This window comes from Engystomops pustulosus, chromosome 3 (assembly GCF_040894005.1).
Source record: "Engystomops pustulosus chromosome 3, aEngPut4.maternal, whole genome shotgun sequence".
Classification (NCBI taxonomy): Eukaryota; Metazoa; Chordata; class Amphibia; order Anura; family Leptodactylidae; genus Engystomops; species Engystomops pustulosus.
In genome coordinates, this window is record NC_092413.1 from 5377097 (window position 1) to 5404700 (window position 27604).

At 48.2% G+C, this 27604-nt stretch overlaps 2 protein-coding genes across 4 annotated transcripts; one reads left to right on the forward strand and one right to left on the reverse strand.

The window, feature by feature from the left end:
- The first annotated feature begins 292 nt into the window (after positions 1 to 292).
- On the forward strand, positions 293 to 15510 carry TMEM151B (transmembrane protein 151B). Its single transcript, XM_072139805.1, has 2 exons — positions 293 to 845; positions 10412 to 15510. The coding sequence occupies exons 1-2, from the start codon at positions 765 to 767 to the stop codon at positions 11843 to 11845; spliced, it is 1515 nt and encodes a 504-aa protein (XP_071995906.1). The 5' UTR covers positions 293 to 764; the 3' UTR covers positions 11846 to 15510.
- Positions 15511 to 15662: 152 nt separating this feature from the next.
- Positions 15663 to 20246, reverse strand: TCTE1 (t-complex-associated-testis-expressed 1). Of its 3 annotated transcripts, none has more exons than XM_072139802.1 (5): positions 20080 to 20246; positions 19153 to 19367; positions 17872 to 18446; positions 16930 to 17379; positions 15663 to 15903 (listed from the first exon to the last, which is right to left on the reverse strand). In XM_072139802.1, the coding sequence occupies exons 1-5, from the start codon at positions 20229 to 20231 to the stop codon at positions 15724 to 15726; spliced, it is 1572 nt and encodes a 523-aa protein (XP_071995903.1). In that variant the 5' UTR covers positions 20232 to 20246; the 3' UTR covers positions 15663 to 15723. The 3 variants fall into 3 exon arrangements, with proteins under 3 accessions (XP_071995903.1, XP_071995904.1, XP_071995905.1); XM_072139803.1 differs by having other exon boundaries at positions 20075 to 20193; XM_072139804.1 differs by having other exon boundaries at positions 20057 to 20178.
- Positions 20247 to 27604: the final 7358 nt, after the last annotated feature.

Below are 27604 nucleotides of genomic sequence, written 5' to 3' on the forward strand. Positions count from 1 at the left end.
GACAGTCAATGATGGAGGGTCACGATAAGACAGTCAGTGATGGAGGACTATGATGAGACAGTCAGTGATGGAGGACTATGATGAGACAGTCAGTGATGGAGCACTATGATGAGACAGTCAGTGATGGAGGACTATGATGAGACAGTCAGTGATGGAGGACTATGATGAGACAGTCAGTGATGGAGGACTATGATGAGACAGTCAGTGATGGAGGGTCACGATAAGACAGTCAGTGATGGAGGACTATGATGAGACAGTCAGTGATGGAGGAGCGCTCTCTTTCAAGGTCAGCAGTGATTCCTCCAGCTGTGGTGCTGCGCTCTCCTCTCCTCCTGTATCTCCTCCTCTTCCTCCCTCCTCCTCCTCCTCTCGTCTCCCTCCCATCTTCCCTGGGAATCTCTCCCATCCTCCAGCTCCTGCAGCATCCTTCCCTGGTATCCCTCTTGCCCCTGCCCCCTCCCTCCTGCCCCTGCACCGCTCTTCTCCATGTGTGTGTGTCCTGTGTGTGTGTGTCTGTGATGTGCACCCTCTGTGTGTGTGTACATGTGTGTGTCAGGTGTGCACCTCCTCGTGTGAACAGCCGGCATTGTACATCCCTGCACCAGCGATGTGACATGGACTCTCACATTCGCTACAAGCCCCGGGTGTGTGGGGGCTCCCCGCGGAGGGCGAGGGTATGACTATCCCTCTGAAACACAGCTGGATCTTAACATCAACCTCCTGGATTGGGCCTTGGATCTGGCACCTTTCTACAGAGCTCGGCCATGTCACCACCGGCATCAGCGGCCAGCGAGAGCAGCACGGGGTCCGTACAACAGGAGAGCACCGACGCTGCACGAGAACTGGTGAGAACACGGGGACCGGGGACGGTCATACATATCTGTCAGTACAAGAAACAACCATCACAACACACAACCATCACAACACACAACCATCACAAGACACAACCATCATCCCATCACAACACACAACCATCACAACACACAACCATCACAAGACACAACCATCACAACACACAACCATCATCCCATCACAACACACAACCATCATCCCATCACAACACACAACCATCACAACACACAACCATCACAACACGCAACCGTCATCCCATCACAACACACAACCATCACAACACACAACCATCACAACACACAACCATCATCCCATCACAACCATCACAACACACAACCATCATAACACACAACCATCATCCCATCACAACACACAACCATCCCAACACACAACCATCATCCCATCACAACACACAACCATCACAACACACAACCATCACAACACACACCCATCACAACACACAACCATCATCCCATCACAACCATCACAACACACAACCATCATAACACACAACCATCATCCCATCACAACACACAACCATCATCCCATCACAACACACAACCATCACAACACACAACCATCATCCCATCACAACACACAACCATCACAACACACAACCATCACAACACACAACCATCATCCCATCACAACACACAACCATCACAACACACAACCATCATCCCATCACAACACACAACCATCATCCCATCACAACACACAACCATCACAACACACAACCATCACAACACACAACCATCACAACACACAACCATCATCCCATCACAACGCACAACCATAACCCATCACAACGCACAACCATCACAACACATAACCATCACAACACACAACCATCATCCCATCACAACACACAACCATCACAACACACAACCATCACAACACACAACCATCACAACACACAACCATCATCCCATCACAACACACAACCATCATCCCATCACAACACACAACCATAACCAATCACAACACACAACCATCACAAGACACAACCATCACAAGACACAACCATCATCCCATCACAACACACAACCATCACCCCATCCCAACACACAACCATCACCCCATCACAACACACAACCATCACCCCATCACAACACACAACCATCACAACACACAACCATCATACCATCACAACACACAACCATCACAAGACACAACCATCACAACACACAACCATCATCCCATCACAACACACAACCATCACCCCATCACAACACACAACCATCACCCCATCACAACACACAACCATCATCCCATCACAACCATCACAAGACACAAGTATCACCCCATCACAAGACACAACCATCATCCCATCACAACCATCACAAGACACAAGTATCACCCCATCACAACACTCAAACATCACCCTGTACAACACACAACCATCCCCTGCTATGACAGCATGCCACCATAGCACACCACGTCACACACTGTCATTCCACAACAGCTCGCAGGTGTTCCCCCTCTACATCACTAAGCCGTCACTCAACCACATGCAAATATTACCCTTCTATAATAAGCAGCTGTCAGCCTCATACAACACCCAGCCATAAAACACAGTCGTGACCCTATTACATCCCGCCGTATCCAACTTAAACAAACGCGGTCAAGTTAGAGGGTGGTCACTCAACTACAACACAACATTCACGGCTCGATATACAGATATCACAGGAACACACTGCTGTCACCCCACACATTCATCCCACTACAACCACCACCATTCCTCCGCACCCTACAGTCACATAACATAAGGCCTCCTTCTGTCACTCCAATGCAAACACCGCTCTCACCTGGCCGAGGACATTGTTGTAATCCCTCGTACAATCATCACCAACTCAATGGCCAATTACCACCCAGCGCTGTCACCCCTCTGGTCCTAGTTATCACCCTGTAGGACACTTTACGGTCACCACTAGAGAATGCACAACTATTACCCCAGAGAAATGGTTACGGTTGGTTCACCCCTAAATATCACCCTGAATATTACACAGCACTGACCTGACGTCACCTATATACGTGGCAATTAATGAAAACATTGTATCAGTGGCAACTTCTCAAGACCTAGTCCTGTCTACATCTATGCAACGACCGGAATAGGTGCAGGTTATATGTTCTTGGCCGCTCCCGTATATTTCTTATAGTTGTTTGTTCTGGATCATTAAGGAATCTGTGGTTGTACTTAGTATCAGGCAATTCTATCACCGCACCGCAGGTTGCCTCGCTGCATGACAGCCATTATTCACACTTGGGGGGTGGGGGGTGAAGGTCTGAGGCTCCGGGAGGGCTCAATGAATCAATGAGGTTTGGGGGATGGGATTTAGGAACCTTCATCCTTGAAGAGTAATTTCCTTCTCATCTGAAGACTCTGTGATCAGGGTTGGACTGGTCCTTTAAGATCCAGCAGATTCCCTTTAAGCTGGATTCCAGATGGTGCAGTGAGGTCACACGTCCTAGGTCATGTCCATCTCGCATGGGGGTGTTTGATTAGAAACACCTGCCCCAAATACTGTGCTGCCCATTGGGTAACCCCCAATCACCTTAATCACATTAATCACAAATGCACCTTCTTGAAATGTCCTCATGATCTTGAGATGTCTACTAGACGTCAGGATTGGGACTTTGGACGTTTCCTTCTGATGGTCACTATCTCTTTGGTTCCGAGTTTTCAGGTTGAGTCCATTGCATTGCATCTTCCTTAGTAGTAAAGTCCTGTTGTTGGTGCATTACTCCGTGTGACACAATTCTGTCTAGTCTATGGATTATTGGCCCATATTTATTGTTTGCGCCAGTTTTATTCATAAATATGGCCACAATGATATTTCTGTTCCATCTCCTCTCCTCTCTGTCCATGGTCCTGACCTCAGGCATCTCCTTGGTTTGGAGTATTCAGGTTCATTCCACTCCATTGCATCTTCCTCCGTAGTAAAGTCGTGTTCCTCCATGGAACGTCCTTGTCATCTTGTGATGTCTAGGAGACATCGGGGCACATTTACTTACCCGTCACTGCGCAAAGCCCAAAGTGCGTTGTCCGACGAGGATGAAGTCTGGCACGATTCACTAAGATTGTGTGTCCGAGATCCTGCATGTATCGCTTCCCCGCTCAGGTCCCTGGAGTTCACCTTCTTCTTCCTGGTACATGTAAGTGCATTGTCCATGTATAATGCGCTGTGCGGGGAGTCACTAAGATCGTGCACCCGATATCCTGCATGTGTCGCTTCCCCGCTCAGGTCCCCAGAGTTCACCTTCTTCTTCCTGGTGCATGTAAGTGCATTGTCCGTGTATAATGCGCTGTGCGGGGAGTCACTAAGATCCTGTGCCTGATATCCTGCATGTGTCGCTTCCCCGCTCAGGTCCCTGGAGCTCACCTTCTTCTTCCTGGTGCATGTAAGTGCATTGTCCGTGTATAATGCGCTGTGCGGGGAGTCACTAAGATCCTGCGCCCGATATCCTGCATGTGTCGCTTCCCCGCTCAGGTCCCCGGAGTTCACCTTCTTCTTCCTGGTGCATGTAAGTGCATTGTCCGTGTATAATGCGCTGTACGGGGAGTCACTAAGATCCTGCGCCCGATATCCTGCATGTGTCGCTTCCCCGCTCAGGTCCCTGGAGTTCACCTTCTTCTTCCTGGTGCATGTAAGTGCATTGTCCGTGTATAATGTGCTGTGCGGGGAGTCACTAAGATCCTGCGCCCAATATCCTGCATGTGTCGCTTCCCCGCTCAGGTCCCCGGAGTTCACCTTCTTCTTCCTGGTGCATGTAAGTGCATTGTCCGTGTATAATGCGCTGTGCGGGGAGTCACTAAGATCCTGCGCCCGATATCCTGCATGTGTCGCTTCCCCGCTCAGGTCCCCGGAGTTCACCTTCTTCTTCCTGGTGCATGTAAGTGCATTGTCTGTGTATAATGCGCTGTGCGGGGAGTCACTAAGATCCTGCACCCGATATCCTGCATGTGTCGCTTCCCCGCTCAGGTCCCTGGAGTTCACCTTCTTCTTCCCGGGACATGTAAGTGCATTGTCCGTGTATAATGCGCTGTGCGGGGAGTCACTAAGATCCTGCACCTGATATCCTGCATATGTCGCTTCCCCGCTCAGGTCCCCGGAGTTCACCTTCTTCTTCCTGGTGCATGTAAGTGCATTGTCCGTGTATAATGCGCTGTGCAGGGAGTCACTGAGATCCTGCACCCGATATCCTGCATGTGTCACTTCCCCGCTCAGGTCCCTGGAGTTCACCTTCTTCTTCCTGGTGCATGTAAGTGCATTGTCCGTGTATAATGCGCTGTGCGGGGAGTCACGAAGATCGTGGGCCTGATATCCTGCATGTGTCGCTTCCCCGCTCAGGTCCCCGGAGTTCACCTTCTTCTTCCTGGTGCATGTAAGTGCATTGTCCGTGTATAATGCGCTGTGCGGGGAGTCACTAAGATGCTGCCCCCGATATCCTGCATGTGTCACTTCCCCGCTCAGGTCCCCGGAGTTCACCTTCTTCTTCCTGGTGCATGTAAGTGCATTGTCCGTGTATAATGCGCTGTGCGGGGAGTCACTAAGATGCTGCCCCCGATATCCTGCATGTGTCGCTTCCCCGCTCAGGTCCCCGGAGTTCACCTTCTTCTTCCTGGTGCATGTAAGTGCATTGTCCGTGTATAATGCGCTGTGCGGGGAGTCACTAAGATCGTGTGCCCGATATCCTGCATGTGTCACTTCCCCGCTCAGGTCCTGGAGTTCACCATCCTCTTCCTGGTGCATGTAAGTGCATTGTCTGTGTATAATGCGCTGTGCGGGGAGTCACTAAGTTCCTGCACCTGATATCCTGCATGTGTCGCTTCCCCGCTCAGGTCCCCGGAGTTCACCTTCTTCTTCCTGGTGCATGTAAGTGCATTGTCTGTGTATAATGCGCTGTGCGGGGAGTCACTAAGTTCCTGCACCTGATATCCTGCATGTGTCGCTTCCCCGCTCAGGTCCCCGGAGTTCACCTTCTTCTTCCTGGTGCATGTAAGTGCATTGTCCGTGTATAATGTGATGTGCGGGGAGTCACTAAGATCCTGCACCCGACATCCTGCATGTGTCGCTTCCCCGCTCAGGTCCCCGGAGTTCACCTTCTTCTTCCTGGTGCATGTAAGTGCATTGTCCGTGTATAATGCGCTGTGCGGGGACTCACTAAGATCCTGCGCCCGATATCCTGCATGTGTCGCTTCCCCGCTCAGGTCCCTGGAGTTCTCCTTCTTCTTCCTGGTGCATGTAAGTGCATTGTCTGTGTATAATGCGCTCTGCGGGGAGTCACTAAGATCCTGCACCCGATATCCTGCATGTGTCACTTCCCCGCTCAGGTCCGCCGGAGTTCACCTTCTTCTTCCTGGTGCATGTAAGTGCATTGTCCGTGTATAATGCGCTGTGCGGGGAGTCACTAAGATCCTGCACCTGATATCCTGCATATGTCGCTTCCCCGCTCAGGTCCCCGGAGTTCACCTTCTTCTTCCTGGTGCATGTAAGTGCATTGTCCGTGTATAATGCGCTGTGCGGGGAGTCACTAAGATCCTGCACCCGATATCCTGCATGTGTCACTTCCCCGCTCAGGTCCCCGGAGTTCACCTTCTTCTTCCTGGTGCATGTAAGTGCATTGTCCGTGTATAATGCGCTGTGCGGGGAGTCACTAAGATCCTGCACCCGATATCCTGCATGTGTCGCTTCCCCGCTCAGGTCCCCGGAGTTCACCTTCTTCTTCCTGGTGCATGTAAGTGCATTGTCCGTGTATAATGCGCTGTGCGGGGAGTCACTAAGATCCTGCCCCCGATATCCTGCATGTGTCACTTCCCCGCTCAGGTCCCCAGAGTTCACCTTCTTTTTCCCGGTGCATGTAAGTGCTTGATCTTGCGACACAAATTCAAAGTTAAATCGCGGGTTTTGGCCTAATCCATTGGATCGTCCGACGGCCTGGCCCCAATTTCTGTTGCATGACAGACGGTGTGGCAAAATCTGATCACGCGCGACGCCCGGAAAGTCGAGAAACCCGCCAAAAATGTGGCTGTGGGACCCTTAGTAAATGTGCCCCATCATGTTCCATCTCCTCTCCTCTCTGTCCATGGTCCTGACCTCAGGCATCTCCTTGCTTTGGAGTATTCAGGTTCAGTCCGCTCCATTGCATCTTCCTCCGTAGTAAAGTCGTGTTCCTCCCTGGAACGTCCGTATCGTCTTGTGATGTCTAGGAGACATCATGTTCCATCTCATCTCTGTCCTAGGTCTGTGTCCTCCCTGATGACATATCTGTGCTCCGGAGTGGCAGAGCAGACGTCTGGTGTGAAAACCGAGGCACTGGATGCCAGAAAGCATCACATGGAAAATAATAGGATCAGTTCTGGCACCGGTTACTCCAGGGAGGGAATACGATGGATATTGTAATCCGGTCTGAGTAAATCTCTTGTAATCAGGTCTGGTGTCTCTTCCCTGATGATGACCAGTTAGGGGACCCAAAATACAAGAAAACTTAGATTCATGGGAAAACCTTGTGTTCCCATCAGCGATAGCAAAACCAGTCCTGGGCAAAGAGTAAGACTGTGAGCCGCACATCATGTCCCCATCTCAGAGGGTTGTACATAACCCTATATACATCACATGTAGAACCTAATACCTAGCCCTATAGCCATGATATAAAGCCCCATATACATTCATATACCACCCATGTCTATCCTCATGAAGTAGCGCAGCAGCCCCTCCCCCGCTGCAATTACTCCCCATTAATCCTATTCCATATTTATGAAGCTGAGAAATAATGAGGAGATTGTGTGAGTGCGGAGATGATGGAGAGGGAGTAATTATCTGAGCACGGCTCCTCTCACCTCCGCTGTGACAGCTCCGCAGACCACATTATCTTTCTTTAGTTATGGAGGAAATTCGCTCATTGTTCTGCCAATTACCAACATTGTTCTATCCAACCCAAAGTATCGCCACCTCCTCCTCACAGCCCACCCAGATAACTACAACCTCATCATCACATCCCACCCAGATAACTACAACCTCATCATCACATCCCACCCAGATAACTACAACCTCATCATCACATCCCACCCAGATAACTACTACAACCTTACTACAACCTCCTCATCATATCCCACCTAGACTACTACAACCTTACTACAACCTCCTCATCATATCCCACCTAGACTACTACAACCTTACTACAACCTCATCACATCCCACCTAGACTACTACAACCTTACTACAACCTCCTCATCATATCCCACCTAGACTACTACAACCTTACTACAACCTCATCATCACATCCCACCCAGATAACTACAACCTCCTCCTCACATCCCACCCGGATAACTACAACCTCCTCCTCACATCCCACCCAGATAACTACAACCTCATCATCACATCCCACCCAGATAACTACAACCTCATCATCACATCCCACCCAGATAACTACAACCTCATCATCACATCCCACCCGGATAACTACAACCTCCTCCTCACATCCCACCCAGATAACTACAACCTCATCATCACATCCCACCCAGATAACTACAACCTCATCATCACATCCCACCCAGATAACTACAACCTCATCATCACATCCCACCCAGATAACTACAACCTCATCATCACATCCCACCCAGATAACTACAACCTCATCATCACATCCCACCCAGATAACTACTACAACCTTACTACAACCTCCTCATCATATCCCACCTAGACTACTACAACCTTACTACAACCTCCTCATCATATCCCACCTAGACTACTACAACCTTACTACAACCTCATCACATCCCACCTAGACTACTACAACCTTACTACAACCTCCTCATCATATCCCACCTAGACTACTACAACCTTACTACAACCTCATCATCACATCCCACCCAGATAACTACAACCTCCTCCTCACATCCCACCCGGATAACTACAACCTCCTCCTCACATCCCACCCAGATAACTACAACCTCATCATCACATCCCACCCAGATAACTACAACCTCATCATCACATCCCACCCAGATAACTACAACCTCATCATCACATCCCACCCGGATAACTACAACCTCCTCCTCACATCCCACCCAGATAACTACAACCTCATCATCACATCCCACCCAGATAACTACAACCTCATCATCACATCCCACCCAGATAACTACAACCTCATCATCACATCCCACCCAGATAACTACAACCTCATCATCACATCCCACCTTAACTACAACAACACCCTTACTACAATATCCTCCTTATATCCCACCCAAACTATAGCAACATTGTCCTCATATCCCACCTAGACTTCTACAACATCCTCATCATATCCCACCTAGACTACTACAACCTTACTACAACATCCTCCTTATATCCCACCTTGACTACAACAACACCCTTAAGACAATATCCTCCTTATATCCCACCCAAACTACAGCAACATTGATCTCTTATACCACCCACACTACTACAACATCCTCCTAATACCTCACCCACACTACTACAACATCCTCCTAATACCTCACCCACACTACTACAACAGCTCCGTCATGCTACAACATATCCCACCCACCCACCTCTCCTCTCCATCACTCTCGGTGTGTATTGCTATGAGCATTGCAGGTTACTAAGGGGAGACTCTGTTGCCTCTGAGGCTGCGGGGCTCCTGGAAGAGATGTTTTAATTGAGAAGAGTAAAGCCACGGAGAGCCATAGAGGCTGCTGGGTAATGGGATGTGATGTTAGCGAGGAGATGCATTATTAAAGTGTTTATAAAACAGCACTTAACCCCGCTTCATCCAAGCCCCGAGCCAAGCTCCTTTTACCGTCATTAGCTTCACATCTGGGTGTCGAGCGCAGTGGTGTACTCGGTAATCCTAAACCATTTTTGGGATTACATCTGAGATTACAGGCCACAGTTGAGCAGAGCAATTAGGGAATTTAACAGAGGATTGGTTTGATATCTACAGGGAAAGGATGGACAGGCCCAACCCAACATCTCAATTATTAAAGTGAAGATCCACCTTTGATGGACTGGGCTCTCGAAAGAAAGCCTGATACATGTGAATGGGACAGTTCCAGATATTTGTCTAACCTATAATTGCCGGGCCGGTTCTCCCGGAATGACCCAATGTCCTTCATTTCCCAAAGAGAGGGCGTAAAAGGAATCCAATCTGGCTGCAGTCATCAGCTGAAATCTCCTATTTCTTCCTATTGAAAGCTCTAATCAGGTCAGGGACGTCGCAGTTTAGTCGGCCTCATTGTCAACCGGTCATTGCAGCCGGCTCAACTGAGGTGGCACGTACAAGGTGGAAAATATCAGATGACTCAGTAACAGTCGTAAAGATTGTGCAAACTCATCAAACCCCTTGTTGTAGCCGATCAGTGTGTAGGCGATTGGATACTGTCCGTTTTATAGAAGCTATGAGATGAAGTGAGAGAGGAAGTGAGGTCCATCTGGCCAAGTGGCCGTGATTTAGGAACCTGTTACAGTACCATGTACAGAGCCTTGGATCATGGGTAACGGGTGTTCTTGACTTTACCAGAATATTTTCTGAATTTCTCTTCTTTCCTCTTCAGCAAAGGCCGGTGAAGCAGTCGCTCAGCAAGTCCCTGTGTCGTGAGTCCCACTGGAAATGTCTTCTGCTGTCTCTCCTCATCTACGGCTGTATGGGTGCCATGACCTGGTGCCATGTTACCAAAGTTACTCGCCTGACCTTTGACAGCACCTATAAAAGCAACTCCATGATGTATCATGATAGTCCATGCTCCAATGGTTACATCTACATCCCCCTGGCTTTCCTTGTCATGCTGTATGTGGTATACCTGGTTGAGTGCTGGCACTGTTACACGAGGAACGAGCTGCAGTATAAGGTGGACGTGGAGAGTGTTCAGGAACGAGTGCAGAGAATGCAGCAGGCGACACCGTGCATCTGGTGGAAGGCTATCAGCTATCATTATGTACGGAGGACTCGTCAGGTCACTCGTTATCGCAATGGAGACGCATACACAACCACTCAAGTCTACCACGAGCGTGTGAATACTCATGTGGCCGAATCCGAGTTTGACTATAGCAACTGTGGGGTTAAGGACGTCTCCAAAGACCTGGCTGATCTAGACCTCTATCCGGTCACTCGGCTGAGGTTTACAAAATGCTTCAGTTTTGCAAATGTGGAGTCAGAGAACTCGTATTTGACGCAAAGGGCTCGTTTTTTTACAGAGAACGAGGGTCTGGATGACTACATGGAGGCTCGAGAAGGCATGCACCTAAAAAATGTGGACTTCAAGGAATACATGGTTGCTTTTTCAGATCCAGATAACCTTCCATGGTATGTGTCCCACTACGTCTTCTGGGTGGCTGCTCTCCTAACACTGTCCTGGCCACTTAGGGTCCTCAATGAGTATCGCACTTCGTGTGTTCACTATCACGTAGAAAAGCTCTTTGGTTTTGACTTTACACCAGTAACACCGGCCGATGATCGTACCATATGCCGGAGAATGCCTCGTGTTAACACCATTGACAGCACAGAGCTGGAGTGGCACATAAGGTCCAATCAGCAACTTGTGCCCAGCTACTCTGAGGCTGTTTTGATGGATCTAGTTGGCATTTCTTCAGGTTACACAGCCTGCCGGTACACTCGGGGTTATCGGCAGAACTGTGAACGTTGCCATCGCACTATGAGCAGCTCCTCCATCTTTTCCCGTAGTGCCCTCAGTATCTGTAATGGCAGTCCAAGGATTCCCTTCAGCAGCAGTCGCTTCTCTCTGGGACGTTTATATGGATCCCGCAGGAGTTGTTTGTGGCAGAGTCGTAGTGAAAGCCTCAATGAGCAGGGCTGTCCTACAGAACAGACACGGCTGTCCAGCCAGGTGACGGTAGAAGAAGAAGAACCTCCCCCATACCAAGATGCTCTCTACTTCCCCATTCTCATCGTCCATCGTAATGAAGGCTGTACGAACCATGACCATAGGCGCCTCCACCGTAACGGCTCTTGTGTAGAGACATCACTGTGATGGACTTGTTATTACGTTCCACATTTCAAGATACTTCTCTTCCGTCACCACAGCAGGTGGGACGTTTCATGTGATGATCATGGACAGCCCAGTACCATGCAAAAACACAACACAGATGGAACCTCATAAATACTACAAGGTCTTTGCATCTGTGAAGCACATGACAGAAGGAGGCGAGCCGTAGAGGTGGGTTTAGCTGATGGATTCTACAAATACTCTAATGTAGGCTAGGTGTGACGCAAGGACTTTTACGCATATTTTTACCTTGAGACATACAGACGTGGATTGAGCCATAGCAACCCTGTACAATGTCCAAATGGGACTTGGCAACAAATACCAACAGATATGACCAAAAAAAACCCAGGAGAATCCAGTCACTGTTCATCCTGATCTTTAATGCAAGCCTAGTCAGGGTGTCAGTGGTCAGGTCCCAACTGGACCAGTACAGGACTAAGTATTTCACATTCAGTAGCAAAACAATTAGGCAATAGTCCATGCAACAATGAGCATCTCCATCTATTCGCAGATCATCTCCCATGGACCATGGCAGACCTACCACATTGCAGGCCTTAAAGGTCAAGGACTGTTGATATGGAAAGAGAAGATGGACTATACGTATCACTGTCTGCTTAGAGGACCCTGTGAAGCCTGGCGCAGGTGGGATCATGATTGACTCTTCGCTCACTTCTCTTATTTTCACACTACCGCCAATCATAAAAAATGCATTGAATATTTATGTCCACCCGGAAGTTAGGAGGACGCATCCGCTCTACGTATATTCAGCATGAAGAACTTCAGGTTGTATATACACAAGTATAGGTCTCATCTCTCTTAAATACGCTTTGATTGCATGTCATGTTGCTCCTGAGTTCTGGATGTAAAACGCACTGGGCACATGGTTACACATTATTAGGAGTGACCCCAGGGCTGCACTTCAGTCACATATCACCGGCCGGCCACAGGAATCAATGGGTTGTACATTTCAGAGTCTATTGGGTGAAATAGGAGGTTGTGTATATGTGGGGGGGGGGGGACCCTCTTTAAATATTGTAATATAAAAAATAGCTCTGAAGCCTGAAAGAAGAAACTTCTGGGAGACTCCTTCCCTAGACATTCAGCCAACATCTCAAGATATTTGTCAAAATCTGTTCGCAATGGTCCCTTATCATTCCATTTACTAATCCACAGTCCTGCTACATTCAGTTACAGAGAGTTCCGAGTTGTTAAATTCGTTTACCGACAGTCCCATATTCATACTGACAGTCCCACATAGTGGCCGTTCCATTCTGTCCTCGGGGTCCGGAGTTGTCCCATATATAAAGATTCAGTAACTGACAGTCCTTTACTGTTGCATTTGGTTACTGGCGCTGCCATCATTTGGTGGGTCTCGTACTCTTACATTTGGTTATAGAACGTCTCCTCATTGTTTGCCGGCAGAGACATTTTGTTACAACTTTCCATTCTTGATTTTCACTCGTCTTGTAATGTGAGGACAGTCCCGTATTGTTACAGAGATGAGAAGAAGGACGTTATCCCCTGAGGCCTCTCCAGGAGTCTGGTTTAGGAGGCATGCGTCATGTAGAAGGCTTCCCCTGTGTGTGAGATTACGGAGAGCGCGGACACACACAGCGCCATAGTGAGACATCCCTCATCCATCTGTCCATCGTTCTGGGATCATTTCTGGGGATATTATTTTGGATGTTGGGGATTTGTATATAGACATTTTGTTTGGACTTGCACTATGAGAACAAACCCGTCATACACAGTCATCAGGAGGAATTCTTATTCCAGGAGATCCCCCCCCCCCCCACACACTGGGGAGACATACACTGACTGTTCTCATATAGAGACCCCCCACACCAGGGAGACATATACTGACTGTTCTCGTATAGAGACCCCCCACACCGGGGAGACATATACTGACTGTTCTCATATAGAGACCCCCCACACCGGGGAGACATATACTGACTGTTCTCGTATAGAGACCCCCCACACCGGGGAGACATATACTGACTGTTCTTATAATAGAGACGACCCCACACCAGGGAGACATACACTGACTGTTCTCATATAGAGACCCCCCACACCAGGGAGACATATACTGACTGTTCTCATATAGAGACCACCCCACACCGGGGAGACATAGTTTCCGCGTGCCGTTTTCGTAGCATTTTTAAACGCATCCATAACGCGAGTGGGAGGGAGTTGGGCCAAAACACATATGAGTTTCCCAACGAAACACATGTGTTTAATTGGAAACGCATTTGCGTTTTGGCCCAGCACCCTCCCACTCGCGTTTTGGATGTGTTTAAAAACGCAACGAAAACGGTGCGTGGGAAACCGCCCTGAGGGTTTCTGTCTATAAGGTGAAGACGCTGTTGGCGCTTGCATTACCATATCACAAGGATTCCTGGGAATTATTATACTATTACCAGATACAATGAAACTGAATGTGTGACGCACCCTAAGTGAAAGACACGTTTACTGCAGCACTGAAGGGGTCAATACAGAATCACAATGTGTACTGCACATGACTTAGGGTGTTGGGAGACGGAGATCAGTTTAGGGAATATTGCAGGAGATGTGTGAGATCTGGAGATATAACAGACTGATTGTGAGATACAATAGGTGGACACAGAGCGGCAGATACAGCAAAGCAGGAGCTACTACAGGCATAGAGAAGAAGTTACTATGGGGGGCTACTGGAGCACTCATTTATGTACATGCTGAAGGTTAGTTTTATTCATGTGGCACGGCAAACATGATGTGACGTTTCGGCCGAGGCAGCCTTTGTCAAACAGAGCCGTGGAGGGATATAGATGAAGAGATGTGTTTTGTGCACGTGGGATGGTTATTAGCGCAAAAACGGAACATGTGGACACACCCACAGGCAGACATAATGAGAGGCAGGACCTACTACAGGTGGACAACAGGAGACAGGAGCTACTACAGGAAGACATAGAGAGGAAGGAGCTCTTACCAGAATATATAGAACAGAGTGGCAGGAGCCACTACAATGGACATTAAAAGGCAGCAGCATTAAAAGTTGTGAGGTGGAAGCTACTACAAGGTAGATAGTAGTTACGACACGACGTCATTGGGAGGCAATAGTTACTACAACCTGTCATGTCATTGGGAGACAGTGGTTACTACACGCCGTCATGTCATTGGGAGGTTACTACACTTCTAGGTACAATCTTATCACACCCCATCCCATAGGCTTTGGCTGTGAATTTCAGGCCGTCCTACCAAGCTCCAATCCGAAATACTTAGTGAGGATGAAGCAGCGTCAGACATTCTGTGTAGTGATGACACGTTACGTTACAGTCAGACCAGAAGAGTTTCCACGTTGACTTGCCAGCGTGCGCCTGAACGCCGTGACGGCATCCCTGGCCTTTTAGGCAATAATCTCATTCTCAATCATCACCATCCCCTACCTCTCAATATCATGTGACCCCCGCCAGGGTCACCTCTCCAGTATCTGCACTGCACATCCACTTTTACAATCTGTTTTGTGAAGATTTTTTATGTCTTTTGTTACGTATCTGATGATATTCTGAGGTATATATATGTATATAGCTTTTACCACAATGTTGCCTTTTGGCTGCAATATTGAAGATTGTAAATGACATCTGTGTAATAAAGTCACAGACGGATCACAGACACTTTCATGTCGGCTTCTGACTTCTTTATTCATTCTCATGTCTGATGGTAACATGGGTGTCAGTCCAGTACCCCGGTATCTGCCGCAGTGTTCCCAGGCCTTCATCTACAGTCCCAGCTACTCCCTAGTGTAACACGCAGTCAATTCGGCAAAGCAGGAAAATAGTGTTTATTGAACAGACCCCAATGTTGGGGGAGCCAGCCTCCTCTCCAGCTTACCGCTCCGGCCCTGATGTGGACACTTGCTTCAGCTGAGCCCGGGCCCGATCCTGATTACTGCGCAGAACCTGATTTATGTAGAACTCGCTCTCCTGCCCCACTTCTGTCAGACGAAGATCAAACTCCAGCAGTGTCTTATTCTCCGACATTCCTTCTAGAAGCTGCTTCCCGCCGTCCTGTGACCAAAACAAGCAACTAAGAATCAACCGGGAGGAGGAAGGTCACATGACAAGTAAAACTAGGAGGGAGAATACAAGAACTTGTCAACTCGGGAGGGAGCAGATCACATGCAAATTAGTACATAAGACCTCGGAGGAGGCAGATCACATGCAAATTAGTACATAAGACCTCGGAGGAGGCAGATCACATGCAAATTAGTACATAAGACCTCGGAGGAGGCAGATCACATGCAAATTAGTACATAAGACCTCGGAGGAGGCAGATCACATGCAAATTAGTACATAAGACCTCGGAGGAGGCAGATCACATGCAAATTAGTACATAAGACCGAGAAGGAGGCAGATCACATGCTAATAAAAATATAAGACCTCGGAGGAGGCAGATCACATGCAAATTAGTACGTAAGACCTCGGAGGATACAGATCACATGCAAATAAAAATATAAGACCTCGGAGGAGGCAGATCACATGCAAATAAAAATATAAGACCTCGGAGGAGGCAGATCACATGCAAATTAGTACATAAGACCTCGGAGGAGGCAGATCACAAGTGAATAAGAATATAATACCTCGGAGGAGGCAGATCACATGCAAATTAGTACATAAGACCTCGGAGGAGGCAGATCACATGCACATATGAATAAAAGACCTTGGAGGGAACAGGTCACATGCAGATTAGAACATATGACCTCAGAGGAGGCTAATTACAAGCATAAACTATATAGGACTTGGGAGAGGCAGAACACACACACATATGTTACCCTAGAGGAAGCAGATCAGATAAATACAGGAACACATGAGCAGAGGGATCACCTCATAAGAACACTTCATAACACAATGCTAGCACACGCGGGGCGGGCCTCTGCCCGATCGCATATGCGTTTCTCGGGAAACACAGGAGATCGATAACCCGATCCCATGCGTTTATCCAGAACATGTGACTGTGGCCTAAAAGTCAAATCCTACTTAAAACCCCTAAACTTTTAGACTCCAACTAGAAAAGATCAATCAACAGTAGCATACCAAACCAATCCGGTTGCAAGAGATGTTGACACTTTTTAAAGATGGATTTTTGGAGAGGACTTGTGCGAGGACGGTTGCAGTAGGCTCAGACAACTCATTGCCCCCAATATGAAGCTTCTCCAGGCTGGTGTTCTGCAGCAGAGCATTGCACAGAGCCGTGCCACCCTCATCCTCTATGTGGTTAAGGCGGAGATTCAGGATCTGGAGGGTGGTGTTTTTGGTAAGAGCATGAGCGATGGCCTGTGCCCCGTGTGGACGGATGTTGTTGTTGCACAGGTTCAGGATCCGGAGTTGGCTTTGGTTGATCAGCTTCCACACTGCACGGGCACCTCTGTCGGAGATCTGGTTGTGTGAGAGGTCAAGGTGAACTAGAGATGGGTGGTCAAGTAAACTTCTGATTAGAATGCGAACCTTGTCATCATCAACTTTACTCCTATGGAGCCTGAAGACCTTAAAAGAGAGGACAAGTGACAATATCACAAAACCAAACCAAACACCTGAAAGTAATTCAGACTCTAGACCCAACTCCTGAAATTAGTCAGAGCCCAGAAGAGAACACTATGGCCACTAGCGTTACGTTCATAATGCGACGCTAGCGCACAGACGGTGGGCCTCGACCCGATCGCATATGCGTTTCTTGGGACACACATACGATCGATAACCCGATCCCATGCGTTTCTCTGGAAGGTGTGACCGCGGCCTAAAAGTCATATCCTACTTAGAACCCCTAATCCTTTAGACTCCAACCAGAAAAGACCCTTAAACGCATTCAATAGCTCTAATATTCAGACCCCAGAACAGGCCCCTAAACTCATTCAGCCCACAACCAAACTCCTACAATTAATGTGAATGTTAATTCTGAACTCCTCGTAAACACTAATTAGACTCCAGGCAAAGGAGATAAAGACTAACGGCTTTAGTACAATTAGTGGCACAAGTTACCTTCAGCTTCTTCCATGTCCTCAGAGCATTGGCAAGCGATGTGCAATCCCGATTAGTGAACTTAAAAAGGTTCCACTCAAAGTTCATGCCGCAACCTTTCACCCCATACACAAGGTGCAGCTCCTCCAGGTCACACAAGGAATCGGCAATAAGGTTCAAATCAAAGTGGTCCATGGACGGCAATTCCCCAGCAGCTTCGCTGCCCGAGTCCGAAATGTCATCGGCCTCATCATCTTTCCTCACCTCCACCTTTACCGGTGGAAGCAGCTGCTGGATCTCAAGTCTTTTGATGAAGTTCTTGGTGAGTTCTGCCATGTGACAGATGGGTCCAGTGTCTGTGAGGTCTGGGATAAAGTGTTCAATGAGGTTCTCCAAGTGTCTCTCAAAGAAGAGCCTCTTCCAGCTGAAGCCGTAGTGGGAGATGTCACAGGTCGGCCAGCGCTCAGTGGAGCAGCGCCTCCAGTAATCCTCATGGCCGATCAGGTTGGCGGTCACTGGCAGGGGCAGAGAGGTGGACAGTTTATCCAAGACCTTGGATCTATGCTTGGGAAGAAGTTTTTCCAGAATGGGGTTATCTGTTGGTCAAAAATTTGAGTGTCCTTGTTATAAAAGAAACTTTTTGATTTTTCTAATTGAGTATTTTTGAAAAAAATATTCCAACCTCCTCAGATTCTGACACCTGCCCCCACTTCATCCCATGACTCTGCAGATGCTGTTACTGATGATGATCAGACGAAATACTTATCTCCAGACACTTATTATAGCGCCCTCCCGCAATCCCGTGCTATATTCATCTATCTGGGAGAGACCAAAAGCTCTGCTCATCCTGTGCCTCCTGATGCATGTACAGAACTGCTGACCAGCAGTGAAGACTGACACACAGTCACAGGCAATATCTATCTGACCATCCCCTCCTCTGGACTAAGCCAGGGGGGTCTCTTCGCCAGTTTTTGCTCTTGTAGACTGAGGCCACCTGCTCACCAGGACCAGACTCCAGACATGCAGAGGGCCGGGAGAAGGAAGGAGGAGTGAGCGCTCATCACCGCTCTCCCTCCATAGGAAGATGACCGGCTTGCCCAAATTGGTCACGATGAGGTGACACAACATGTGGATATCACATTGTGACCAGGAGACATAGATGTCTATGGGGAATGTGATCTGAACGAGCCCTTGGGCCTGGTCTTACCTCACACAGAACTAGTAACACGTCTTTTTTCACCATCACGTATGACACACAGACGGCACACAACGCACATCACGTGTGAGCAGAGGACGACTTACGTTCAAAGTTGTGCACAATGTGCAGCAGACAGAGGTCGCTGAGTGGTGGGATAATGGCCAGGGACCAGCTGTAATCCTCTGTGATGATCCTCCGCATCTTCCTGGGATCGGCCGCTGGGTTCCTCTGATGAACAGGAAGCGGGGCTGAGGAGGAAACCTTCCCGATCACTGGAGAGGCCGACATCATGGAGCCCAGAGACATCGCAGAGACGTCCCTGCAACACACAGAGATCAGAGATCACACATCATCACACACATATTAGAGATCACACGTCACACAGAGATCACACGTCACACAGAGATCACACAGATATCAGAGATCACACGTCACACAGAGATCACAGATATCAGAGATCACACGTCACACAGAGATCACACGTCACACAGAGATCACACAGATATCAGAGATCCCACAGAGATCACACTTCACACAGAGATTCCACAGAGATCACACGTCACACAGAGATCACACAGAGATTACACAGAGATCACACGTCACACAGAGATCACACAGAGATTACACAGAGATCACACGTCACACAGAGATCACACAGAGATCCCACATCACACAGAGATCCCACAGATATCAGAGATCACACGTCACAGAGATCACAGATCACACAGATATCTGAGATAACACGTCACACAGATCATATCAAAAATAACACGTCACACAGATCATATCAAAAATAACACGTCACACAGATCATATCAAAGATAACACATTACACAGAGATCACACAGAGGTCACACAGAAATAACACAGATGTCAGAGATCACACGTCACACAGATCATGTCAAGGGTAAGACATTACACAGAGATGACACATATATAACACATTACACAGATATCACACAGAGATCACACTGATATAACACATCACACTGATATCCTCCTCCATACTTGTGTCCGTCCTGTCACCTCACCAGCTCCACCATGTGTACGGTCTCCCTGACAACCGGTTACTATGGATACAAAGCGGCGTGACAGACGAGATGCCTGGGCGTCTTCCCGCCCTAATGTGCAGCGCGGTCACGTGACGCGGCGCTCTGAGGTGATTCCCGCCTTTTACCTGCATCGCGGTCACGTGACGCCGTGCTCCGAGGTGATTTCGGCGGCGGCTCCTGTGCGAGTGAGGAACAACATCGTCCGAGCTACAGCGCCATAGACCTGTCCTGAAGGGGCATTTTATGTCTGGATGAGTCCTTTCTGGCCTGCCGGGCAGGTCCAGAGTTATAACAGAGTTTTAATGTTTCCTCTGTGGAAGGTCCTGCACTATACTGGGTCCTGCCTGGAAGGTCCTTCACAACACTAGGTCATGGGTCCTGCTTGGAAGGTCCTTCACTACACTGGGTCATGGGTCCTGCCTGGAAGGTCCTGCACTATATTGGGTCATGGGCCCTGCCTGGAAGGCCCTGCACTATACTGGGTCATGGGTCCTGCCTGGAAGGTCCTGCACTACACTGGGTCATGGGTCCTTCCTGGAAGGTCCTGCACTATACTGGGTCATGGGTCCTGCCTGGAAGGTCCTGCACTACACTGGGTCATGGGTCCTGCCTGGAAGGCCCTGCACTATACTGGGTCATGGGTCCTGCCTGGAAGGCCCTGCACTATACTGGGTCATGGGTCCTGCCTGGAAGGTCCTGCACTATACTGGGTCATGGGTCCTTCCTGGAAGGTCCTGCACTATACTGGGTCATGGGTCCTTCCTGGAAGGTCCTGCACTATACTGGGTCATGGGTCCTGCCTGGAAGGCCCTGCACTATACTGGGTCATGGGCCCTGCCTGGAAGGCCCTGCACTATACTGGGTCATGGGTCCTGCCTGGAAGGTCCTGCACTATACTGGGTCATGGGTCCTTCCTGGAAGGTCCTGCACTATACTGGGTCATGGGTCCTGCCTGGAAGGTCCTGCACTATACTGGGTCATGGGTCCTGCCTGGAAGGCCCTGCACTATACTGGGTCATGGGCCCTGCCTGGAAGGCCCTGCACTATACTGGGTCATGGGTCCTGCCTGGAAGGTCCTGCACTATACTGGGTCATGGGTCCTTCCTGGAAGGTCCTGCACTATACTGGGTCATGGGCCCTGCCTGGAAGGCCCTGCACTATACTGGGTCATGGGTCCTGCCTGGAAGGTCCTTCACTACACTGGGTCATGGGCCCTGCCTGGAAGGCCCTGCACTATACTGGGTCATGGGTCCTGCCTGGAAGGTCCTGCACTATACTGGGTCATGGGTCCTTCCTGGAAGGTCCTGCACTATACTGGGTCATGGGCCCTGCCTGGAAGGCCCTGCACTATACTGGGTCATGGGTCCTGCCTGGAAGGTCCTGCACTATACTGGGTCATGGGTCCTTCCTGGAAGGTCCTGCACTATACTGGGTCATGGGCCCTGCCTGGAAGGCCCTGCACTATACTGGGTCATGGGTCCTGCCTGGAAGGTCCTTCACTACACTGGGTCATGGGCCCTGCCTGGAAGGCCCTGCACTATACTGGGTCATGGGTCCTGCCTGGAAGGTCCTGCACTATACTGGGTCATGGGTCCTGCCTGGAAGGTCCTGCACTATACTGGGTCATGGGTCCTGCCTGGAAGGTCCTGCACTATACTGGGTCATGGGTCCTGCCTGGAAGGTCCTGCACTATACTGGGTCATGGGTCCTGCCTGGAAGGTCCTGCACTATACTGGGTCATGGGTCCTGCCTGGAAGGTCCTGCACTATACTGGGTCATGGGTCCTGCCTGGAAGGTCCTGCACTATACTGGGTCATGGGTCCTGCCTGGAAGGTCCTGCACTATACTGGGTCATGGGTCCTGCCTGGAAGGTCCTGCACTATACTGGGTCATGGGTCCTGCCTGGAAGGTCCTGCACTATACTGGGTCATGGGTCCTGCCTGGAAGGTCCTGCACTATACTGGGTCATGGGTCTTGCACTATACTGGGTCCTGCCTGGAAGGTCCTTCACTACACTGGGTCATGGGTCCTTCTCTATATTGGGTCATGGGTCCTGCCTGGAAGGTTCTGCACTACACTGGGTCATGGGTCCTGCAAGTTTATTTTCAGACTGTTTTTTTATGGCACGTTGTACTTCACATTAATGCTATATTTTAGTTTAAATATTTTGCACTTATTTGTAAATTAATGGACATTTGGTGAAAATTATAAAAATGGTCCTTTTTTTCTGATTTCTAAATGTTTTGAACCACGTTTTCTTTTGTGCTGACATTTTTTATGTTTTTTTTATTAGGACATGGGGAGGCTAACCGTTCAGAACAGCGCTTTTTTTTTTTTTTTTCCAAATGTTCACGTAAATTTCAGATTCAATAATTTTAAAGACAATTCATCTTCGTGAGGGTTTAAAAAGTTATACTTATTAGAAACTCCCCTCAAATCGGCACATTTTTAAAACTGACCCCCTCAAACTATTCAGAACGGGCTTTGGTAAGGTTGTTAACCCTTTTTAGCTTCTTATAAGAATATATATTTAGTCCTAAAATGTATACATTAATGCAGGATAAAATGAGAAAACGCATATCAGATTTTGTAGGTCCTCACGAGTAAGGCAATAGCCCACATGTCAATGTAACCTACTTTAGTGGCACGCAGAACGGACGAAGGCATTGAGCTTTTAGAGGGAAAAATTTGATGACGTTTTCAGGTGCCGTTATATATTTGAAAAGTTTCTGAGCTATGAAAACCGTGAAACCCCAATAAACATCACCAGGGGGTTGAAATTTCAGAAATTTACTTTCATGGGCAAACCCCTTTAAGGCCACATGCACATTGCCACGTTTTCTAAAACCAGCTCACATCCTCATTATTTTCTACGGTCTCATACTCACAGCCGTTGTTTTTGTGACCTGATGTATGAGACATTTTGCCAATCTAAAAAATGAAGAAGCAGGTCCTTATCCTGCCCGTGCGTTTACTGATGCTACACGGGTGACGCACGGATGTCATCAGCCTATTGTCCATATATGCAGATCAGTTTGTCAGTCCTTCCAGTTTTCTGGCATAGAACTACAGAAATAATGACATTTACGCAGACTCCATGCCATGTGGAGGGGCGCGGCCGCCGGTGCGGGGACTGGCACGGGATGTTCCTGCACTAACAGCTCGTGAACATCTGTTTGAAGGTTTTTATGCAAATATATGCTGGGTCGAGCCTGGCGTAGTTTTGCCTGGTGGATACATCAGGTGGTTTAGGCCTTTATCATGTACGAGTGCCACCCCCAGAGTCACTATAAGGAGTCATGTCATGTCCATTCCTTAAAGGGGTTTTCCAGGCTCTTCGATGAATGAATTAACGGCTTGCTTCACTGAAGATGAGTTGCTGTTACCCTGCATGGCCACTATACATGGGGCAGAAAGGACCATTTCCATTTTGCACCAGCTTGCACGTGACAGAAAGCGGGGGCTGGCCGTCGGACAACGCAATGGATTCTCACTACATGCAGGATTTTTACATTTTAGAATTGTGTCGCAAGACACGCACTTACATGCACAGGGAAGAAGAAGGTGAACTCCGGCGGACCTCAGCGGGGAAAGCGACACATGCAGGATATCAGGCGCACGATCTTCAAGAATCACGCCGGACTTCATCCTCGTCGGACCGTCTGAATCGGGGATGGTGACAGGACCGGGTAAGTAAACTTGCCCCATTGACTTTATCTCTGTCTTTAGTCACTGTATAAGTTCCGGTGCCAGAACCCTCAGCCTTGCAGGGGTTTTGCCGCCTTCTGGATCAACATTGTATAATTTAAGAGTTTGGACTTATTTACTATGAATAGAACAATATGGCGGCACAGTGGCTCAGTGGTTAGCATTGGAGCCTTGCAGCACAGTGGCTCAGTGGTTAGCATTGCAGCCTTGCAGCACAATGGCTCAGTGGTTAGCATTGCAGCCTTGCAGCGCTGGGGACCTGGGTTCAAGTCCCGTGGTCAACATCTGCAAAGAGTTTGTATGTTCTCTCCATGTTTGCATGGGTTTCCTCCTGGTCCTCTGGTTTCCTCCCACACTCCACAACATACAGGTAGGTTGATCAGATTGAGAGCCCCATTGGGGAAAGGGACCGATTTAGAAAATTCTGTGCAGCGCTGCGTAATCTGTGTGCTATATACATAATTATATTGTTATTATGAAAGCCTAGATTTTGAAATCTGTGATGACGGCGCAGTTACCCAGTGTTATGTCCGTGAATCCCTCTGCAGTTTATACAACTCATGGTATCTATCTAGAAGTGGATGATTTTACCCGTGTCGTGCTCCGCGCGGCGCTCCGAGAGGAGATCAGAGCGAATGCTACACACACAAGATGTGAGATGTCAGGAGCTGATTAATAATTGATGAAGATTTCTCCAGAAATAGCATCACATGAGAACAGCGCTGGCAGCGTTTCCTCACACAAGACGGATCACAAGTCGGGGAGGATGCTGGGATCTGCACAATGCGGGGGAGGACGTCACACCAGGATGGAGGAGCAAGTTTAGGGATGAAAAAGCTAATGATGCCGAAGACGGGATGTGAGGACAATCACCATTATGTGTCACCTCCTCCGAGTTCAGCACACGGCGAGTCCTGCAGACAGGGCAAGTGGCACCGAGCCCCAACACTTCTTTTCTGTGTGCGCCTGAACTGTGAAATTTGGGAAAATTATTATGCAAATCAAAGCCTTGGTGTCTGATGAGACTCCTCTCCATTTGCCAGTGTCGCCCCCTCCTTCTCTTGGTTAAATCCTCCCTATTATTCTGTCCCCAACCTAATTTCCCTGCACATCACATGCCATGGCTCTGGTCCTCCGCATGCCAAAGGTTAAGTTGGGGACAGTCGTGATATCGGAAGTCTTTACAAAGGGTAATGATTATTGAAAGGTAAAGCCATAATCACATATGAAGGGTCCTGTGTGCTGGCATATGTATATAGCAGCCGTATGCCAGCTATATGAACCGCAGCCAGCATACGTCCTCCATAGAAGTGCATTGTGCACAACGTGTGTCGCTGTACCATGCCGCAAAATAGTGCATGTGCCATCTTCTGCTGGGAATACAGCGCAGCTTCTTAGGGAGGGAGCAGGGGTTCTCCTCTTCTCCAAGCAGCTGTACACCCGGGTTGTGGCCCGGGCACATTGGACATTCATGTGATCTGCAAACCTCTGAAGGAGGATGCACTGTGGGGCAAATCAATGCCTTTGATTAAGAAACAGGTCATGAGAAGAGATGTAGATAATAATGTAGATTAAATGGGAACAAGATGGAGGTTGTATATGCAACACACCTGATGTGAGTCCAATCTCACTAAGAGAGTCCCGCATATTATATTTTGCTTGCATTGCCCCACCTCCTTGTTCCTGATTGACAGGTCTCACTGCTAGGAGATGCTGCTGCATGGAACATTAGGTTCTATCATTTGGCACTTCATGTCATGTGACCAGGGTCATATCACCTAAGGTCATTAACCACAATATGGACTTCTACTCCTCCCCATCCTCCATGGAGGCTGCTGTGATTTCATGTGATCAGATACATACATGAGGTCGACATTGCAAATGTCCTGGTCATGTGACCTGATTGGTAATAAGAAGCATGGGACAAGGGGAGGAGTAGATGGACACGTCCTCTCTGATGCCAGGATATAACACAAAGGTGATTTATAGGGATGTGAGGGAAACATAAAGAACAGCTCAAGAAGGGATGAATTACGATTCTGAAAAGGTGGCACTGGAGGACCTGCAGTCACCGTACTGACGCTTGGTGATTCAAGTATTTTTTGACTAAGAAACAAGACCCTGCTAATGCTATAGGCTCAGAGAGTCCCAGACCCATCTGTAATGTGAGTTTTTGCATCTCCAAAGCTCTAGTGTCCTGTAACAAGTACATGATTATGGTGCGGGACAGTCCTAATCCTAAGGAACAGGTGAAATATTTGAGATGGGTGCGGAGTGTTGCATCCCCTGATGATTGCCCACACTCCTCTAGTGAGCGCCGCTTCCACTTTTAACCGGTCCATGTCGTCACATCCCGATAAATCCGAGCACTCCCGGGGTTACGTTTGCTTTTGTATATTTATGAGTGTCGGTACATAAAGTAAAGGACGCGTTTCGGCCATCACATCGGCTTGTGTTGCATCTCTACTGCTAGACCACATTGGAGGAAGACGACCGTTCTGCAATACTGAGTGAACTCACTGTGGACGAGCCCTTTAAGCTTTAGTCCTATTCTATGAAGTGTGAACGATGACTGTATCCAGGCACAACAATCACGTCAATCCTGAAATGTTATAAAGAATGGGACGTCCATTCTGAGAAATGAGAAAAAAAATTGTGTAAAAATAAAAAGAAGAAAAATACACAGAGCCACAGATAATATTATTGTGATATCATTGTTATGGTTCTAGCAGAACAACGAGTTCTCCCAATGTGTTACATGCTTTCAGGAGGACGTCACGGCTTCTGGTGCCCCGGCTGCACAATAGACACATGATAAATGGCAGGACACGATGGGCCATTCCCAGAAGATGAAGATTGTTATATTCCTTGGATCTGACATATCAGAGCTTGGAATTAACTTGAAGGTTTCTTTCTCCCATTAACACAAGTATCTCCTATTCATAGGACCATAGGATTCATAGGACCATAGGATTCATAGGACCATAGGATTCATAGGACCATAAGATTCATAGGACCATAGGATTCATAGGACCATAAGATTCATAGGACCATAAGATTCATAGGACCATAGGATTCATAGGACCATAGGATTCATAGGACCATAAGATTCATAGGACCATAGGATTCATAGGACCATAGGATTCATAGGACCATAGGATTCATAGGACCATAAGATTCATAGGATTCTTCGGACCATAAGATTCATAGGACCATAGGATTCTTCGGACCATAGGATTCATAGGACCATAGGATTCATAGGACCATAAGATTCATAGGACCATAGGATTCATAGGACCATAAGATTCATAGGACCATAGGATTCATAGGACCATTAGATTCATAGGACCATAAGATTCATAGGACCATAGGATTCATAGGACCGTAGGACCATTAGATTCATAGGACCATAGGATTCATAGGACCATAGGATTCATAGGACCATAAGATTCATAGGACCATAGGATTCATAGGACCGTAGGACCATTAGATTCATAGGACCATAGGATTCATAGGACCATAAGATTCATAGGACTGCAGGACCATAAGATTCATAGGACCATAGGATTCATAGGACCATAGGATTCATAGGACCATAAGATTCATAGGACCATAGGATTCATAGGACCGTAGGACCATTAGATTCATAGGACCATAGGATTCATAGGACCATAAGATTCATAGGACCGTAGGATTCATAGGACCATAAGATTCATAGGACCATAGGATTCATAGGACTGTAGGACCATTAGATTCATAGGACCGTAGGATTCATAGGACCATAATATTCATAGGA

Coding starts and splice junctions, on each gene's coding strand:
- TCTE1 (XM_072139802.1), bottom strand. CDS start 20,231: ATGCAGGTAAAAGGCGGGAATCACCTCAGAGCGCCGCGTCACGTGACC. Junction 18,447..19,152: donor CATTGTGCACAACTTTGAAC/GTAAGTCGTCCT, acceptor TTTGACCAACAG/ATAACCCCATTCTGGAAAAA. Junction 15,904..16,929: donor CTTGCAACCGGATTGGTTTG/GTATGCTACTGT, acceptor TTTTGGTCACAG/GACGGCGGGAAGCAGCTTCT.
- TMEM151B (XM_072139805.1), top strand. CDS start 765: ATGTCACCACCGGCATCAGCGGCCAGCGAGAGCAGCACGGGGTCCGTA. Junction 846..10,411: donor CCGACGCTGCACGAGAACTG/GTGAGAACACGG, acceptor TTTCCTCTTCAG/CAAAGGCCGGTGAAGCAGTC.